The 19461-nt window shown below is 38.4% G+C and overlaps 1 protein-coding gene across 3 annotated transcripts in view; it reads right to left on the reverse strand.

Annotated features, from left to right (window-relative positions):
- The window catches only part of pdzrn3b (PDZ domain containing RING finger 3b), a 119177-nt gene that overhangs the window by 4516 nt on the left and 95200 nt on the right, over positions 1-19461 (reverse strand). For 2 of the 3 annotated variants that reach the window (XM_044122269.1, XM_044122267.1), the window contains exons 4-5: positions 4539-4792; positions 2278-2365 (exon numbers count right to left, since the gene is read on the reverse strand). In XM_044122269.1, coding sequence (XP_043978204.1) covers positions 2278-2365; positions 4539-4792 — 342 coding nt within the window. Of the gene's footprint in view, positions 1-2277; positions 2366-4538; positions 4793-16892; positions 17044-19461 lie in introns of those variants that run through there. The other variant, XM_044122270.1, reaches the window with a different exon arrangement.

Genomic DNA, 19461 nt, shown 5'->3' on the forward strand with positions numbered 1-19461 from the left:
ATCTCACAGATCCAGATAAAGTTAAGAACAGCATGGATCTCAGAGGCCAAAGGCCAAGCTCTGAGAGGGGTAGCCCCTAAAAAACCAAGCCAAGAGTGATTTGGTGGATAAATCTGGAGTCATACTCTGCTTTTGGTCCTTTTGATGTAATGTGTCATGTTGAATGCTAACATTTAACACAATTTCATACAGATCCACAAACAAGTGGGATTAGCCAACTCGTGAGGTCAGACAGCTTGCTCACTAAACCAGGTGAACTATCAATGGCACCTTTTTCCTTCCTCACAGACCATTTTTTTCCTTGTAGACAAGTATGAAAGAATGATGATGTGCAAAATTTGACTGTTTTTGTATGAGGTAAGATGAATCATTGAAAATAAGCAGTTTATTCCTTTTGGAGTTCAGGAATGGTGAAAGTATGGAAACCCCAAAGTTTTCTTTTTTCAACACACATTTTGTCTGACCAAATTTTCTTTCTCTTTTGACTTTTACATGTGCAAAAAAAAACAAAAACTTGTAGATTAAAATATTAATGTTTTTTTTCTTCTTTGCACACCATTTTTTCCTAGTAGATAAGCAATGGTGGTGTGCAAAATTTGACAGTTTTTCTATGAAGTGTTTCTCATTATATAAACCACAATTCTTTCATTTTTACAGCACATAACCAAAAGAGAAGACAAAGCTTTTTTTAAGCCCTTATTTTTGTTTTGTTTTAAAATATTGTGCCATTTTAACCAACACACAGAAAAAAGAAAAAAGACTTACCAAAAAATCTTTTTCTCTTTCTATGTGCTGGCAAAGAAATAAGGGACCAAAAAAAATAAGAAATTATTAAAAATATTGTAATCTTCAATTTTTCTCTTTCAATGCACATGAATTTTAAAGTCAATAGACAAATTTAATTTGGTCAGACATAGAAAATGGATAAAAAAAAAAAAAAAAAAAAAAAAAATTCTGCCTTGTCTTGCTGTAAAAAGTCAATACTTCCCATTTAAAGGGAATTTCTAATGGCTTCTTTTTAAAATCTATGTAATCAATTAATCAAAATGAACATATTAAACTCCCTGCTCTGCTTTTAAGACCTTTGCTAAACTGGAGGCCACCGTTCAAGGATTTGTATTAATTCTCTGTGGATGCCATTAACATTAGGCAGAAGATCACCTCCAACTAGTGGGGTCAAAGGTGTCGAAGGTCATCAGAGTGAACATCATAGACTCACCCAGCAGCTGTCAGCGGTGGGTGCAGCTGTTATCTGTGCTGTCTAATTATCTGTGTTGTCTCCCTTAGAATTTTTTGTTTGATTTTAGTTATTTTGAAATAAAAGATATACAACAGAATTATACTGCCACCTTGTGGACATCGTTCAACAAGTTTGAGTTTAACCTTATAATTCAGGCTGAATGCATGGCGTTACCGGCTGTCCTTTAAATACATTGTTCCTTGGACATTATTCATTTGTAGGTTCATGTTATCAATAATTATTTGAATATTATGTAACATTTGGTTAGTTAAACTAATCATTTCTTTGTTCTTTTCTATGTGCTTCAGCTAATTTTACAAGGTATATTCTTGGCTAATTATCTATGTTAAGAAGCACTCCAGTCCTCCAGTCGCTGTCCTGCAGTTTTTAGATGTGCCACAGGTACAAAATACTGGAATGAAATGGTTTAATTACGTCCTCCTTGTGTAGATCAGTTCTCCAGAGCCTTAATGACCTCATTATTCTATGCAGGTTTGGTGCAGCAGAGGCACATCTAAAAGTTGCAGGGCAGTGGCCCTCCAGGACTGGAGTTTGACACCTGTGATCTATGCTATTATTAGTTGAAGTCTAGTCACCTTTTGTGTTTTATGTATAATTAATAAATACTTCCCCTCATATTTTGTTACGGCTTTACAAAACGAAATGAAATAGAGTTGTGAATAAAACCACAAAACAATCAAGGACTGGATTATTCCCACTTCAAGTGTTAGCTAACTGTCTGGCTAGTTGTATCGCTAGTTTGTTAGCTTTGTAAAGCAACACTTTGTGAGGACAGCATAATATCTGACGAGCACCTTGTTTACTGCATGAAGTCAGTAATAAGTAACAATGTCAGTGCTGTGCGCATTAAAAGAAAACAGCTTCTTCAGTCTTGTCATTGAAAGCTAACAATGGCCTCACCAGGACGTGGTCACCACTAAAAAAGGCGATTCAGCTGGATTGTTTCATCTCAGGTCTACCTCTGCTCTCATGTAACTGATAAAACAGCAGAGATCTAAATTCAGATTAAGTTTTACCTCATATTCAAGCCCCTCGCGCTCTATCTCCTGTTGGATTCCCTCCAGGAAATCGTTGGGGTCAAAATATGTGTGCTCTGGAGGAGACCTGAGAGAAGAAAGAGTGTGTGTGAGATAAATCCGAAAAGAGTGAAAAATAAATTAAAGCCCAAAACTCAGAAACCCTTTAATGTGTTTGGAATTAATTTTACCCCAGGGCCTAAAAATAAAATGACACAAAGAGGGAATGCAATTGGAAAGAAATCAGTCTAAAATCAGATATACTGAAGCTACACCCAGAGGCTAATCACAAATTAGCATGTCACATTACTCATCTGACTAAAATTAAAAGAAACCACTATTATTCATTAGAGGCCAGACTCCTGCTGTCACGGTGCATGTGTACTCACGGTGTTGGAGCTGTGATGTCTCCCACACACACAGAAAGAGGAGCAGCAGCTTGCAAATATGCAATTATAAAAGAGCAGAATCGTTGTTTTAATGTGCCCTGGAGCTGCCGTCATCTCTGGTGATTGGCAAGAACATTTTCCGTCAGACTGTGACGCTCGCTTGCTCTTTGTTATCACAGCTTTCTCCGGAGGCAAGACAAGCCATCATTCATGGGGTGTTAAGAGAGCAAATCCAAAAATCAGATGAATCAGATTCTTTGGGCTCATAATGTTGCTGAATCTAGACCTGATCAACCGCAGCAACCACTGAAGCCACAGGCTTGTACAGTAGGCACAACACTGCATCTGTCTGTACTGATGGATCTTCACGTTGGAAGAGCGTAATAATGGACCCATTAGACTTTTCATTGCTTCAGAGCCTAACTTTATACTACCCTGCAAATTAAAGGGGGGGGTGTGGGAGTTGTTATGTGTTTTCCAGGCACTTGTAATTTTACAGCGCAGTAAAGCAACTGTCTCCTTCAGTTGCTATGAAAATGCTGTATATAACAAAAATGAGAAAAGAAATTTGACTTTGCATCTGGCAGCATGAAATTGGCCTCTGTCTCTTTAAGAAGCTTCTACCCTTTCCGGCACTTCAGCATCACAACAATGTTCGTGATGCCTTTTACAACTGTTCTTAGGACCATTGGCATTTTCTCAGCAGATGCCCAGTTCCACCAGGTGTTTGCTCATTTCTGCTGCCGCTAGTCTGGAGGTGCTGAGTGGTTCTTTGCAAAGTGGGACCTGGGAATTAAAGCTCCAATGTGGAGCTTTGTGTGAACAGGGGATCAGGTTGCCATGGGAGATTCAAGGTTTTTTCAAACATGCATTAATGAGTCAAAGCAATGCAAGGCTTGGGCGGAAATACAAAGGAGGGCAGGGGAGATCCAGACCCAACCCCCACAATCTTAGAAAAGTCTAGAATTGAATATCTAGCAAGTATCACTTTTTATTTTTTTTACTGTCAGCTGCTCTGCAATAGCCCCTCTGCTCTAGGCTCCCATACAGAACTGTCAGCTAGCAGTAACGCTCAACCACTCCCTCCAGTTTCAAACTCTTCTTACTAAAGAATTGGTTAGAGAGCTTAATATAATTGAAATACCTTAACAGAAAAATGAGTTAAGTCTATGAAAGCAATGTAACCACTTTTGCTAGTTTGGATTTTCAAGGCATAACATGGCAGTTTATCATAATTCAGCCAAAGTAATGAAATAATGATCTGTAGTCTGATTTTTATTGTTAATGTCTTTCACTCTACTGAGCAGTGAAAGTAAATAAAATGTGGTACATATCTTTTGTTTTAAGTATTTATTTACTGAGCACCTCCCAACCCCAATAGGGACAAGGGTGTAAGAAAATGGATGGGTGGATTTATTGGAGGGTTTTTTTTGTTTGTGCTGCAGAGCCACAGCTGACTTCATTTCAGCAGCTCTGATGGAGCCTTTGGTTCAACGCTGCTGTTGCTCCTCCTACACTTTGGACTCTAACAATGGTGGGAATGGGCCTAAAAAGTGGGCAGTGACAACTTTATCTTCTAATGTAGCGACTGCAGCTAGACATCCCAGAGCAATCTATCAGTAATGGAAGGTGTCGATGTTCAAACATGCCAACAAGCTGTGCTGCACATGTCTGTATGTTTCCTTTTACATCAAGATGGACTTTTAATTTGTGGAGAAAGATTTTTTCTGGTTCATCCTCTAAGACTCCAGGAATAAAAAGATTAACTAACGGAAAAAATAATATATGCCAAGACCTTGACTGTATTCGGTCTTTGATTGCTCTGAAGTTCCCATGAATCTGCGATGCAGCGCTATCAGCCACTCTACTCACTCCTCCGGCAGCAGATACTCCTCCAGCTCCGTCATCAGGGGTGAGGCGGGAGGCAGCTTGGTGAGAGCCACGATATGCTGGAGGGTGATGTCGGTCTGGGTGCTGATGTCCGACACCTGGGTGTCTTTGATGGGGGCGAGCAGTTGGAGGTAAGGACCCTGGCGTAGAACTTGAACCATGATGGGCTCCTTGGCGGTGCGGAACGCCTCCACTGCTTGCTCATGGGTGGCTTTTGAGAGGTCCTTCCCATTAACCTGCAGGACAAAGACAGAAATGACATAATTAAATGTTTTCCTCTCTTCGCGGAAACAAACTAACATAATCACTCTTTAATTAAGACTATCAAATAAATCAATGAGTACAAACTTCTCTTTGGTAAATGAGGTACCACAGTTTCCCCCATTTATTACAGGGTCATTGTGGGATCAAGTGCAATAAGACATTAATTAGGAAGAGTCTCTGTTTAATTAATCAAGTTCATTAGCTGTGGCTGCGTACAGGATTCCTCTTTTAGCAAAGTAGTCTCCCTTCTGTCAGAGAGGGTCGGTGGAGGGAGTGCTGGGCATTGACCTGAGAAGATTCATTTGAGCAAAAGGCTGCGGTGTGCCACAGAGATGAGGCTAATTAAGTCTGTTTGAGCCACTTAAAGGCTCCATGTGCTGATGAAAGCACAAAGCCTCTAAATGCCCCGCTCTCACAGGAATTTGCAGAGATCCAAAAAGTCTGAGACCAGCTCTAGATAAAGATCCACCTATCAAACAGCAGAGATGGAAATCAGAAGTCAGACAAAAAATGTCATGTTTTCTTGACAGCAATCTTTCAGAATCAAGTGATGAGTGAAATGGGCTACTAGAAGCAAAGTTTTCATTAGGAAACTCCTGATTCTCCAGACACTGTAACTGGTGTTTGGGGAGTCATTTTTTTTGATAAACACACAACTGGTTAGCTTGGCTGCCTCTTGTTGTGGTGATCCTGCACATCAGCAACACAGCTACTAGCTACAGGGTGATGTAATTAATCCATATTCATATGTTAAAACAGTCTAGTCAAAGTTCAGACCTACTCAACTGAGAATTTGTGGCAAGTTTTGAAATTGATATTCACAGACTCTATTCTGTGAATATCAATAGGGAGCTAAATCTGATTGAGCCGGAGCTATTTCACAAAGGAGATTATGTAAAACGGGGGGTTAATACAAATGAACTTTGTATTTTCAGGGGGTTGTTTTATAGGAAAAGGAACAATGCATCTTTTTCCGTCCACTTTACTGTGTGAAAAAGTTAAAAGGAGAATAAATAATTCTGCAAGACAACATAAAATAGAAGATGCACAGAATTATTATTGCACAGAAATAAAGGAAGTTCAGAGAAAAAAAATGATCAACCTCTTGACTGTGAGTTTAAATCTAGAGATGCACCAATCAGCCTAATTCTATGATTTATGCTCTGAGCAACGTCATGCTCATAAATCATTATTTATTTAACATTATACTTAGAATTTCTAATTGCACTTTCTAATCCATTTGAAAGGTTTGTTGAAGTTTGTTTTATAAAAGATGCTTTGGACATGCTTGATGAATGTAGTCAACCAACTGTTTTTGTTAGTTTCAGTTTCTTTAGGATTTATTTTACATTGGCTGTTATACTCCTTTAAGCAGTTCTGACTGATTAAAGGTTGTGTTGTTTTTACATGTTTGACCAAGCTTATGGAACATTCATTTAAGTGTGCTGTACTGCTGCAGAGTAATCAAATAAATTTAGAATTTATTGACAGACCCTAAAAAGAGATTAGCAGACCTGACACAAAGGTATAGTAGTACTTTCCAGATCACACAGTCTGACCAGAAGTTTTAAAAAACCCTTCTTTTCAATAATAGTTATAAGCCTTCCATTCATGGAGTCTTGATCTGTGGACGATCAACCTTTTGTGCAGCAGCAACCACAGCCTCCCAAACTCTGTTCAGATTTGTGTTGTTTTCCTTCATCATAAATCTCCCAATTAAAAAAGGCCCACAGGTTCTCATTGGGGTTTAGGTCTGGTGATCAAGGGGGGCACTTCCTTTTATTTTCATCTTTAAGGCCTTTGCTGACTAGCCACATAGCAGAATATATTGATGTATGCGATGGAGCATTGTCCTGCATAACTATCATGGTCTTCTTGAAAGATGCAGACCACTGTATTTTGGATGTACCACCTGTACAACTGCTTGAAGAAAGTATCTTCTATTCAAGTTTATACAATGTGGAGATTTAAAATATGCATATGCTTTGGTCAAAACTAAGACTTGCCTAATAATTGCGCACAGAGTGAACTAATCAGAGACGAAGCCTTTAGCCTGGTGAGCCCAAGGTATTCTGCGTCGGTGCTTTTAATGAGGGGGACCAAATGGGGCGTGGAGGTCTCTCAGTCAGCCTCAGCTCAGTGGGCTGAGAAGCTCATTCGGCTTCGCTTGCACGGGCTCCATGCAGATAAAGACACTGGAGCTTTTTCAGGCTTGCTGCTCTGAAAACCTCTAACAGAAGGTTTGGGTCGCACATACAGAACACAATTCTTCTGTTCCTGTGTATACACACAGAAGGATCTCTAGTACATCTTCAAATGGGTTTCTGTTAAATCTATTTTAGCAGCAGGAAGGCAGCCATTCTCTGCTTAAAAGAATACTAATTAGATCGAAATCAAACGTCTTCTGTTCCACTGTCAGGAGAGGAATTTACACAGCTGCGGCTTTGTTATTCGCAACCCATTTTCTTTCATTAAAATGTCACATTTGACCTCTACGCCAACACTGGATACGACTACCTGCTCTGGATTTGGCTTTTGTTTTGCAGCTAATTTAGAAATTCATTTCTCCTCAATGTGCCATATGGCAGCTTATATGGCTCTTCAGCCTGTTGGTAATAATTAGGGGTAGCAGGAGGCAGCTGTGCTTTGAACTGTGATGTCAGCTCATCTCTGTGAAGCAAATCAAGTTGGACTGAGCCACCAATGAGGGAGTTTGTGTGTTTGCCTGTCTATTCTGAGCTGGAAAACATACAGCAGAAAACTGTTCATCTGCCAGCCAGCTGGCTCGAGATTTTCCATTATTGTCTTTGCATTACTGTGGATGGAGTGAGGCAGCAACAGCTTTATTAGATCTTTATTTAATCCTGCACTGTCTGGGAAATCACAATTCAATTACTCGTTAGTTATGAGAATTATGAAAGAGGGAAAAATAAATATTTTCATAATTTCACTGATGCTACGCAAAGGCTCATAGTTACTGTTGTTGTGAATGTCACATTTGTTGGAGGAAAAGCATCAGTTTTAATATATCATTTGTGTTTTAAATTTGTATGATAATGCATTTTTTTTAATCTTAAATGGGCCTTAGTGACTAATAATAATAAAATCAAACAGATGTTTTTAGACACTTTTGTTCAAGTTTGATTTTATCTGCTTTGCTGACTGAGTAAAAGTTAGCTCAGAATGGTTAGCTTGGCCGTGTTTTACCTGATAAAGTACTCAAAAAATAGAACAAAGGATCAAGCTACTGTGAGAAAACATTTTATTAGGTGAGAATATTAATTTGCCCTTAGTAAGAAAATTTGCTCGTGCTAGCTTTGTTTGGTTAATGAACAAACTGAAATAAGAATATAGAAGATAAAACACCAATCATTTATAGTACATGTCTTGAAGCAATATTTTGTTCTTTGCTAAGAGAGCTAACGTTAGCTCCAATAAAAGGTTAGCTGAGCTGTATTCTTAAGGATAGCAAGGCCAATACACTTTAACTTAAATTATTGGAAAATAGATCTTGTTACTGTAAGTAAAAACCTCATTAGATGCAAATAAATATTGTTTGATATTAGCCATAAGAAAATTCCTCATGCTGCTAATGCTAACCATTTCCTGTAACTAAACATCCATTTGAAATGACAATATAGGAGATAAAGTTTAGTGCAAGGTGACTGAGTAAAACAAATGTAACTTTCAGATAGACTGGGAGAAATAATAATGGCCACTGGTACTTGAGAATATGTTGTGGAAAAGGCTTTGAACAGATGTTAACATGAGTCTATGATATGGCCTTTTAATCCCCACATAATCCTTTAATAAAGAGGAGGGTTATTAAAGAGTCTGTGTCTTCCTTCCTTGGGGATATGCAGTGAGATGAACAGAGGGGAAGCTGTCAGGGAAACGAGGCCTTTCAGTGTGGCGGGTGGAGCCCCAGAGAACCTCACACTGTAGACAATCATTTAGAAGAGGCATGAGAGCCAGGCTGTTCTGCTCCTCTTTATGGTCCAATACACCTTTAGGAAAAAATCCTCAACACCTCCATTTCAGAACAGAGAGGATTGTTGACATGATCGAGAGCATGAACACTTGAAGGCTTATTTCGAGGGGGGCCTATAGAGAGGTTTGAGTGGCAGTCTGAATGTAGGTCATTCCTCCTGCAAAACAGTGTTAATCCACCCTTGTTTAACTTTAACCTTTCTCATAAAAAACAAACTGTGAGCAGTTTTCTCTATCTGGATATTCAGTCTTAAAAGTGCTTTTAAAAAATCCAGAGATATTGTTTATTAAACTGAAGAGAAATAAGACCCTCCACAGTGTGAGGCTGAAAAGCAGCAGTCTTTATTTACAGCAGAACTCCAGCTTACTGAGGATTACAGAAAAAAACAGCTAAAAACTCCACACAAGCTCAGAGAAACAGCCTTGTTTTCTTTCCCCTAATCAGATTTAAGTATGGGATGTTGTGTTATCCACAGATGGTCAATTAACAATACAAATTCCTTCCAGTACGCTGTCCGCTGCCTCCCTGAGAGTTTGATGAACACAGATGAAGGTATAAAGTGCGTCTCTCAGAGAGCTTAACCCGATTTAATGCCAGACTTTTTGGCAACAAAAAGACTTCAGATAAAAACAGTTGATTATTTTGTCATGATTATAATTTGGCACAAAAATAACATTTGACATTGTCTCCTCACAAAGCCTGAAAGATTAAAGAGCCTTCAGCAGAGAGCATCATTCTCTGCTCTGTAGTGAGGAAAGCTGTTATGGAGCAAAGAGCATGGTGGGCTTCACAGAAAAGCCCATATCTGTAACTGGACTGAAACCCAGTTATAGATATTGGTAAGTACATCTCTAATATTAGGAGGTTAATTAGTCTCCAACAACAACTGCTTCTACAGGGTTGTGTCATTAATGGTGTTATTTCACACCGCTGCCCCGGGGTTCCCTTTCTCCGCACAACAAACACAGCAATTCTTTATGAAGGCCAGCAGCACATCAAAGTCAACACTAAGGCCAAGGCCAAGTGCCTTCATGACCCTGGTCAAATCTCACTGACCACTCAGTGGAAATGAGGCACAAGAAATCAACATTGTGCAAATAAATTTGCTCAATGGAAGCATAGCAATTTTGAAGAAATTCTTGTTTTTCACTGAGAGGTTTTGGTAGAAGAGTGAAGTGGTTTTTTGGCCGTACTGAAATTTATTTATTTTGCAATACTGCAATGGAAACACTTTTTTTGCATCACGTCACATGATCAACAACCAGATGTGGCTACTGGTGCAAACCAGGAAGACGACAACAGGATGTATTTGGAGGATGATGGCGTGGCATGTATTTTTTTAATGACTCATTGTGTGAATAAACATATACATGTGTCATTTCAATTGTTTCTTATCAATGTAAAAACTGCAATTGCAAAATTGTGCTTTTTCAAAACAAACAGAATACAGACTAATGTTTTGTGCACATTTGTAATGAAAGCTACTGTTGCAGGCAGTCAGTACAGAATTAGCATGGAGATGACAGTCCCATAGCTGACATACCACCAGCAAGAGGCCTTCCTGTTATTCCTAGAAACACAACAAATAGAATATCAGTATCAGTATGGAGCAACTCGTGGTCCACAAATATCTAGGGGAAGGTGCTCTTTTAGCGTCGTCATCCTGCTGGATGGACCCCATAATCTCAAGTCTTTTACAATTCTTTGACATGTTTTTATGTATCCCTTTTCCAATCAACTCCCACCATATTGTCTGTCCCTACTAAAGAAAGCCATCCCTCAGATGGTGCCACCACCGTCTCGCACCACAAATACACATCTAAGAGTATCATTTTCCTTTCCCTTCACAATTATGTGCTAGTTTGTCTTGGTCTATCACATGCAATCTTAGAGACACTGACGTTTGCAGTGGTAATGAGGCCAAATATGGAAAGAGTTCAAAGGTCATAAATACTTAAGATGAGTCATTATACAATCTGGCTCCAATGATGGGGTTATTAAATGTCTACTAAGGCAATGATTTTCTGGTGAACGATCAATAACTTTAAATCATTAGGTGTGATTCAAGAACAGAATACCTTCAAGGGATTTTTGTCTAGCTACATTGAAAGTATTTATCTAGGGTAATCTGTTGAGGACAGATTTAGCAACAACAAACTCACCCATTATAAAAAGACCAAAATATTAATGCTTCCCTTTCTTCCCAGCATATTTAACTTTTTACCTAAGAGGTTGGGTGTTGCATTAAATTAATCTACTGAATGGCAGTGTTGCCTGAAAACAACAACAACTGCATGGTTATAACACAAATAGCAGACTAAGCTCTGAAACAATAAAAGGCCACATCAAAACAATGACAAAGTTTTTAAGGGTCAAGAAAATTCAAACGTTCTGATGAAGGAGTGGATGAATGGATTAACTTAGTCCATCAATCAAACAAATGACTTGACTAATGAACTAATGGGTTGATGGATAGATTAATAGATGGGCTGATTGAATGAGGCATAGATGATACATGGATGGCTGGACAAGCGGATAGACAGAAAGATAGTGCTATGGATGACTGGACGATGGATGGACACACACATAGACAAATGGATTCATGGATGGATTTGTTTTTCGTAACATATGATTGATTTTTATTACAGTAAGGCTTGGATGCCTAGTTGTATTACTTGTATACAGTTTAAGCAAACAAAAAAAGTATAAAAAAACAAAGGCAATTAATCAGGATCACCAATCTGAGCAAGTGTCAAACCAAATACCATCCATGGTTTGTGTTTAGATCATTACTGCTCTTGTGGGGATCTTGATACATCATTGTTGTTAATTAGGCAGCTTCCTAGAGGAAATGGTCCAGCAGGCTCATGCAGTATTTATCTGCATATCAATGACTGTTCTTGCTATTTGTCTGCAAATTTCAGAAAACAAAGGTGATCAGGAAAAAAAGGAAAGGTTTTAGCAGAAACATGATCCAGCCTGGATCGCAGACTGAACTGGCAGCTTATGCTCAGGCTCTAATTAAGCTCAGAGTCTTGGAAGACCTGCAGTGAGGCGCCACGGCCGTAACAGGGTGCTTCAGGACAGATTAACTGACCTGTGACTGTCAAACAGAGTTTCCAAAGCTGCTGCGCTAAAGTACCTGACAAAGAAAAGTGAGCCTGCTTCTCCACGTGGCGTTTACCACTGCTTTGAAGTGAGAGCTGAGGAATCCACAGCTGTCAAATAGGTCAAGTATTAAAAGAAGAGAAAAAGAATGCTGTAATTCGAGAATATCAAAATAAGGGGAACGTGTTTGTCTACTCTACATCCATAGAGTCTGATGTCTTTAAATAACGTCTAATTAGGTACAGTAACAAAACAGAACAAAAAAAGTACTGCAACTTTTTCTCTTTTTGCAAACAAAACATTCAATATGTTGTATAAAACTTTTATTTGATAATCCAACAAAAACAATTGCATTAATGTGAAGTGGAAGGAAAATTATACATGGTCTTTAGGATTCTTTGTAAAATCTTGAAGACTATATTCAGCTGGTACAATCCAATATTTTTGGCAAACTTCAAAATTCAAATTCAAAATTGATCAAATTCTTATACAATTTCTCAATTACTCCTCAAAATAATCGATAGAATACTCGATACTAAAATAATTGTTTACAACAGCCCTAATCTGAATCACACTGAAGTTTATATGACATGACACAATGTAAAAAGTTCTAACAGTATGAATGAAACCACGTAACTGAAGCTCCTTATAGTATTTAATCAGATGTTAAAAGCCACCAGGTGTAGTAACTGCTTCTTATCCTGCCAAGTCTCCAGAAACACCAGCAGGTGAAGGACGATGTGCTGGCTGTTGACGTTCAGAGAACCGTATTTTTCATGATTTCAACATGCTTGACTGCTAAATGAACTGGAAAGATTTAAAGTGTTCATGAATTATTAACACACCTAAGAGAGATGATGAGAAGAGCAGAGCAGAGCAGGCTTTCTGATCTCCATGATCTGCCTGTACTAACAGCAGAGCAGAAACAAAGAGAAGTTCCCAGAATCACATACTTTCAAATCAAGAGACTTGCTTACAAGCCTTTCATTTTTTAACCAAGACTTCTATGCAGGACAATGAGCCATCAAAGTACTCCACTATGTGGTTAACCAGTAAAGGCCTTAAAGATGAAAGAGTAATGAAGTGGCCCCTTTCTTCACCAGGCCTAAACCCCACTGAGAACCTGTGGGCCCTTCTGAAACAGAACACATCTCTGAACAGAGTCTGGGAGTCTGTGGTTGCTGCTGCACAAAACGTTGATCGTCAACAGATCAAGAAACTGACAGATTCCAGCAATGGAAGGCTTATAACTGTTAATGAAAAGAAGGGTGGATAATTTGGTCACTGATTTATTTTTTAAATGTCAGAAATGTTTGTCAATTTTGAGTTATTATTCTCACTTTATCGGATGATAATAAACAGGTGAGATGGGAAAATTTTCAGTTTGAATTCAGTTGCATAATAATCCTGCACACTAATAGTGTCCCAATAATTGTGCACACATTGTTATTGTTCTAAGAAAGCCAATATTTCACTTTTTTCTCAAATATTCAGATTTGAGAGGTTATTAATATTTTGGATTGACCAATAGCATGGTAATTGCTCAACAATAAAATTAATCCTCAAAAACACAACTTGCATAATGGTTGTGCAAACAGTGTAGAAGATAATGTATCCATTTTCTTTTTGCAAACGTCTTATGTTCGTTTTCACTTTATTTTAAAACCTAAGCATAGAAATAAAATGTAAATTTGGGCTTTTCAGAAAGTTTGTGATGTGTGCGGCTCTAAACAAGGTTTCTTTTAACCTGCACTGACGGTATAAAAATGTCTCTCTGGACTGAGAAGGTTGCAGACTCCTGGTATCTAACAAGCTGCTGCTGGAATATGTTCAACAAAACTTCGATTAATAAGTGTTTTTCTGGCACATTTTAACTCACAGGAGTTTCTCAAGACTTCTGTGAAGAAAGTGATTTAAAAAACTTCAGCGCAATATACCATGAGAAGCAGAGTAGCCTAATAAAGTGACAATGAATCATTCTGCTTTAGCTCTAATTCAATTATTAGCTTCCATGATACGTACTTCGTAATACGTACAAAGTATGTATTAGATGAAACCTTTCAAGAGAAGTTTTTTAAATTAAGGTTCACTTCTATTGCTTCCAGGTGAAAATGCATGATTATTGTAATTGATTAAATTGCACCTATTCTTTGCAAATGTAACAACTTTTTTTAATACAGAGTTTCTTTTTTGTTTTTCTACTATTTACGTTGGTGGTTTTTTGCTGTAAAAAACCACCAATATGTACAAAGTAGGTATTATGAAGTACTACGCTTACAAAGTAATCATACCTTCCTGGTAGCTTACTTTGTAAGCGTATGATTTCAGTATCTGTAATTCTGCAATCATACACTTTCAGTATTACAGATACTGTACTTTGAGACAGTTTAAAATGTCTCAAATGTTTTAATGTTCATCAGGTTTTATGTTTGGAATGCCAGAGACGTTTGGGTGTCTTTGGTGAAGAACATTTGGGTGTTCCATAAATCATGTGTCCTCTGATTTATCCATTTTCTTTACTTTTTTGGCTCTCCGGTAGACCTTATTGGGTTAAATTAGACTTTTTTCTGTATCACTGCTTGAAGAAAGTGTCTTCTAAAAACTGGAAGTAGGTTTTGGAGTTGACTCTGAGTCCATCTTCAACCCGAAAAGGTCCAAATCGCTCATCCTTCATAATACCAGAGGCCCACACCAGTACTCCGCCTCCACCTTGCTGGTGTCTGATGTGAAGTGGAACTCTGTGCCCATCGCTGATCCAGCCATGAACCATCCAACCTTTGAAAAATCTGTCTTCAGATCTGTCTTGACGTTTAAACTGATGTGTCTTGTTTGGTGTTGGAAGGATTTCAGCCTCCTCTACCTCAGCCATGACTCTGAACATCTTGTTCTTCTGGGTACTCCAGGTAGGTTGCGGTTCTGGAATATGACAGCAGTGAAGATAATGGGTTCCTGATAGCGTCACGTTTGATTCTTCTCAAATCTTTGGCAATTAATTTACTCCTTTTTTTTTCTCAACATGTTTCTTGCGACCCTGTTGACTATTTGCAGCAAAATGTTTGATGGTTCTGTGATCACGACCCAATATCTTAGCTATTTCCAGAATGCTGCATCCTTATGAAAAATGTTTTTGCAACCTACAGTTTTTTATTATTTTTTTTTATTTTGGACTTATCAGAGTCACTTAAATCTCTTTTTTGGCCCATTTTGTCTGAGAAGAAGCTGCCTAATAATTATGCACAGCTTGATTAGGCCTCTCCCTCCCTCATTAAACAAACACACATCAGCTGATAAATTTACATTCAATAAGCATTCAAGTTTGTGCACACAGTGTACATGTTAAACAGTATGGTTTGGTAAATACAAAACCTTTGTGTAGTTGCTATTGTATGCATAATAAAAATTTTAGTACTAACAAAAAAAAAATCATTTTAACCAAGGTTCAAAAAGCCATTGTGGTAGATCCAAAGAGCCACGTGTAGCTGTTCTATGCTCTGCCATTCTTTAAAACAAACTTACAAGCCAACAACCAAAGTAAAGCATGACCCAACCTGGTCATCATTAACCAGAGTCTAGCACCACATTGGTGACCCCCTACTGTTTGCAGATGTTGCTTGTGCATAGATCTATGAGTGCATCAGAAACATGTGAATACAAAGTTCTGGCTCATGAATTTTGTATGCAAAATAGATAAATAGATACATTATTTAACTGTTAAAATTTTGTACACATTGAAATTGGTGTAATTAATCTATATTATGGCATTAAAGTAAGGGTGGGCGATATTGATTTAAAGTTCTAGCTCAGAATTTTGGGGTTGATAATTATAGAAAGTGTTGGTGAGAACTATTTATAACATATTTTTTAGGTAAATGTATGACTAAGTGAATTTAGGACACCTCATAAATATCTCATAAAGAATATTGCACACAGTAACTGCATTTTCAAATTTATTGGGATTTTGTTAAATGCTTTCATTGAACAAACATTGGAGAAAATAGTAAAACTATCAATCCCAACAATAAGGACAGTTGGGGGGATTTCAAACATTATTAGTTGGAATTTATCATAACAATGAATCAAAATTCTTATAAGAAATTTATGATGATAAATGAAAAACGATACGGAAATGCCCAACCCTACGTTAACATCCCAGTCTTTCTTTCTACCATTGGTGGAAACAACAAAAAAAAAGGGAATTGTTGCTTTTTCTTAAAATACCATTACAGTCTCGTTTTATTTTCATGAACCAAGTTTTGTCCACTTCAGTACACACCAAACCACTTCTGAGGGCAAGAAACAAATGATGCAAACACTGTAAACTTCAGCTGACGCATGTTGGTGGCTGGATGGAAATCTTCCAGTTTTAAAGCATGAGAACAATCTGCTGGAGTTCAGGAGTTTGTGGTATCTCTGACGTGAGCGAATGTTGCAGCATAAAGAAAACACTCGGCGAAACCCATTAAACATTTCTGCCTATAATCAGGGTTTGCACTCAGCCGCCGAAGAATGCAAAAATAAGAACGCCAAATCCGGCTCCAGTCCTTGGGTCTGAGAATGCTCTTCAACCCCGTGTGTTAATGATGCAACTGCTACAACGCCTGCTCTATTTTCTTTTCCTTAAAAGAGAATTTGCAAAATAAGAACTTAACTGTTAAATATAAACTTTGGTGAAAGACTGAAGTGAGGACAGCCAGCGTTCAGAGGTTGGCTGCAGAGCCACCAGGTCATTAAGAGAGCTGTCACCTCTTCATCACCTCCCAGCACGCCGCCTCTCACTGACCCCAGCATCCAGAGTTCAGACCCCCTTTAAGTTGGCAACAGTTTCCACTTCACTCCGCTGAACTCAACCCAATGACCCCTGAGACCGACAACAAGTCAGGGATGATAAAAGACTAAAAACCGGAAAAGGATTGTAACAAAAGAAAAAACACCCAAAACTTCTGCTGAAGTTTGAAAGCACACGGTCACAGTACCTTGCAGACTTCGTAGAGTAGCTTATATTGCTCACGAGGCTTCCTCAAAGAACAGAGGCTGCATCCCATGGTGGAGACGATCCCAGCATCCAGGGTCTCCCCTGCAGCCACACAGGCAGGAGCAGAAATCCCTGTTTCTCCCCTCACTCAGCCAACGAGAGTTCTGACCGTTTTCGGCTGCCGGGACCGACTGCCCCTCCGCCCCCAGATGGAGGCTGTCTCAACACGGCTCAGCACACCCTCCCTCCTCCGTTGTTCTCTTGCCCACTGCTGAGCTCTTGGAGGTCAGGTCTCTTCTGCACACGCACCCCTTCATGTTTATTAAGCAGCTGCTCATTGAGAATTCATAGAGAAGGCTGAGGAAGGGGGGGGGGGAGGAGTTGTTTTTATTAAGCGAGCACCATTAGATTCAATGTGGAAAAAAAAGCTGAGCAACGGAAGCTTTTCATTTCATAACAAAGCAAATGTTTGTTTCTTCAGATGCCGTCCGGTTTCTTGGTCTGCTGCAGACTCTCACATTTTAAAGCTGCAGTAGGTAACTTAAATAATTCTTTTTAAAGACATTTGTTAAAACTATGACCATGTTCTGACAGAATGTTATGATCAGTGGTGGTATGTAATTACTTAAGTTGCTGTACTTAAGTCCATTTTTTATGTATCTGTACTTTACTTAGGTAGATTTAGTTTTGGGTAGTTTAGACTTTTACTCCACCACATTTTACAGTAAGTATCTGTACTTTCCACTTCACTACATTTCCGTTAAGTGTTGTGTTACACGTTTCATCCAAGTCCACTGCAAAGCAGAAAAGTACCATTAGACCCTCACTCAAGAAGAGCAAGGCAGATATTCAGCACCTCCAGAATCACTAACACCCAAAATGGGTCCACCAAGCGTAATCATCCAGAAGACCCGTGTCAGCCATGGCCTTATATAAAAGATTTATTTGAGTTAACCGGGTCAAAAAAATGACTCCTGCAGATTCTGGTGCCACCTTTGCCTCCCCCGAAAGCAGGAGCTTCTAGCTTTCAAAAATTCACAGAAGAATCTGAAAAAACATATTGAGGTAAGTTAAGTTGCTAAATGCTATCTGATATTTGGATGTGAAATTGCTTTAAGTTAGTGAAGTTTTTTTGTAATTTCACCAAGCTTGTTGTTGAAATCGACTGCAATAAGTAAACTAAATTGCTATAAGCTAGCGTGAACTGGCCAGTAACATTGATTACTGCGGTCGGGGGCACATGGAGGGCAGGATCTCCTGCCATGAATGTCCCAGGCAATCTCCTCTCTGTGCTGCTATTGCTGCCTGAAGAAATGCACCGCTCCTAACCAAAAACAACCAATCAGAGCCAGGAGGAGGGGCTTAGTGCTGTCAATCAAACTTGTGAACCACTGTAAATGTGCTAATGGCAGATAATATATCTTTTGAAAATGTACATACTGCAGCTTTAATCTGAAACTGAAAGAAGAACCCCCACTCACACGTCAAAGAGCAGAAGAAGAGCTACATGCTCATGATGACACATCTAAAGCTCTGCAGCTTTATTAAAGCATTCTCTTTCAATGCCCCAGTTAAATTAGCACTCAGTGACCTCTGGTATGCTAATCCAGCAAAGAGACACAGTGTCCCCTTCCAACTGTGTGTATTTTACTCCGAACACACATGCCTGAAGCCAGAAGGAGAAAATAAAAAAAAATTAAATTAAAAAATTATGCTGGACCCTCTCCTGTGAGAAAGGTTTACCCAGTGGGACAGCTATAGCAAAGCGACATGCATTTCTTTTGGTCAGCTCCACTGGCCATCTTACCAACAAAGGGTATGGCTGCATAAGCCACATTTGGCCTTTTCCTGGAGTTTTTATTATCATAGATAAACACAAAATAGAGGAAAATTAGTTTACCAATAAAAATGTGTAGAGTGACATTTCCTCCAACCAGATATTTCCCCTGATCCATATCCATCTCTGGAAATACATTTCTCTTTTAACACAAATGCAACAGATCACACAAGCCTGTACACTGAACATGTCTCTAAATAATTCATTTAACATCCATATAACAACACCTATAAGGGTGGGTATCAAGATTAACGCATGCAATTACTCTAAAAAGTTAATGGTTTATATTACACACACACATATACAGTACAGACCAAAAGTTTGGACACACCTTCTCATTGAATTCAATTAGAAAGTGTGTCCAAACTTTTGGTCTGTACTGTATATATGTATGTATACATATATGTATATAAAAAAATTTGTTTTTTGACAGAAGCTTGTTAATTTGTCTGTATTATTATTATTATTATTATTATTATTATTATTATTATTATTATTAATAAATGTATTGCATTTATAATGATTGTAACCTACAGATAAAATGTAGCTTTATGCCCAACTCTGTTATATTTTGTGATGTTCATTGTCCCTTTTGAAATAAACAACAATATCCATGTTAGTCTTCAAATAAATCCTCATCTATTTGTTCCCACAACTACATCTATAGAAAATACCAGAACAGCTCTGTCAGGAAATATCTTAGATATGAGATTGGCATCGCAGAAGAAAAGAT

The sequence above is a fragment of the Gambusia affinis genome, linkage group LG07 (assembly GCF_019740435.1).
Source record: "Gambusia affinis linkage group LG07, SWU_Gaff_1.0, whole genome shotgun sequence".
Classification (NCBI taxonomy): Eukaryota; Metazoa; Chordata; class Actinopteri; order Cyprinodontiformes; family Poeciliidae; genus Gambusia; species Gambusia affinis.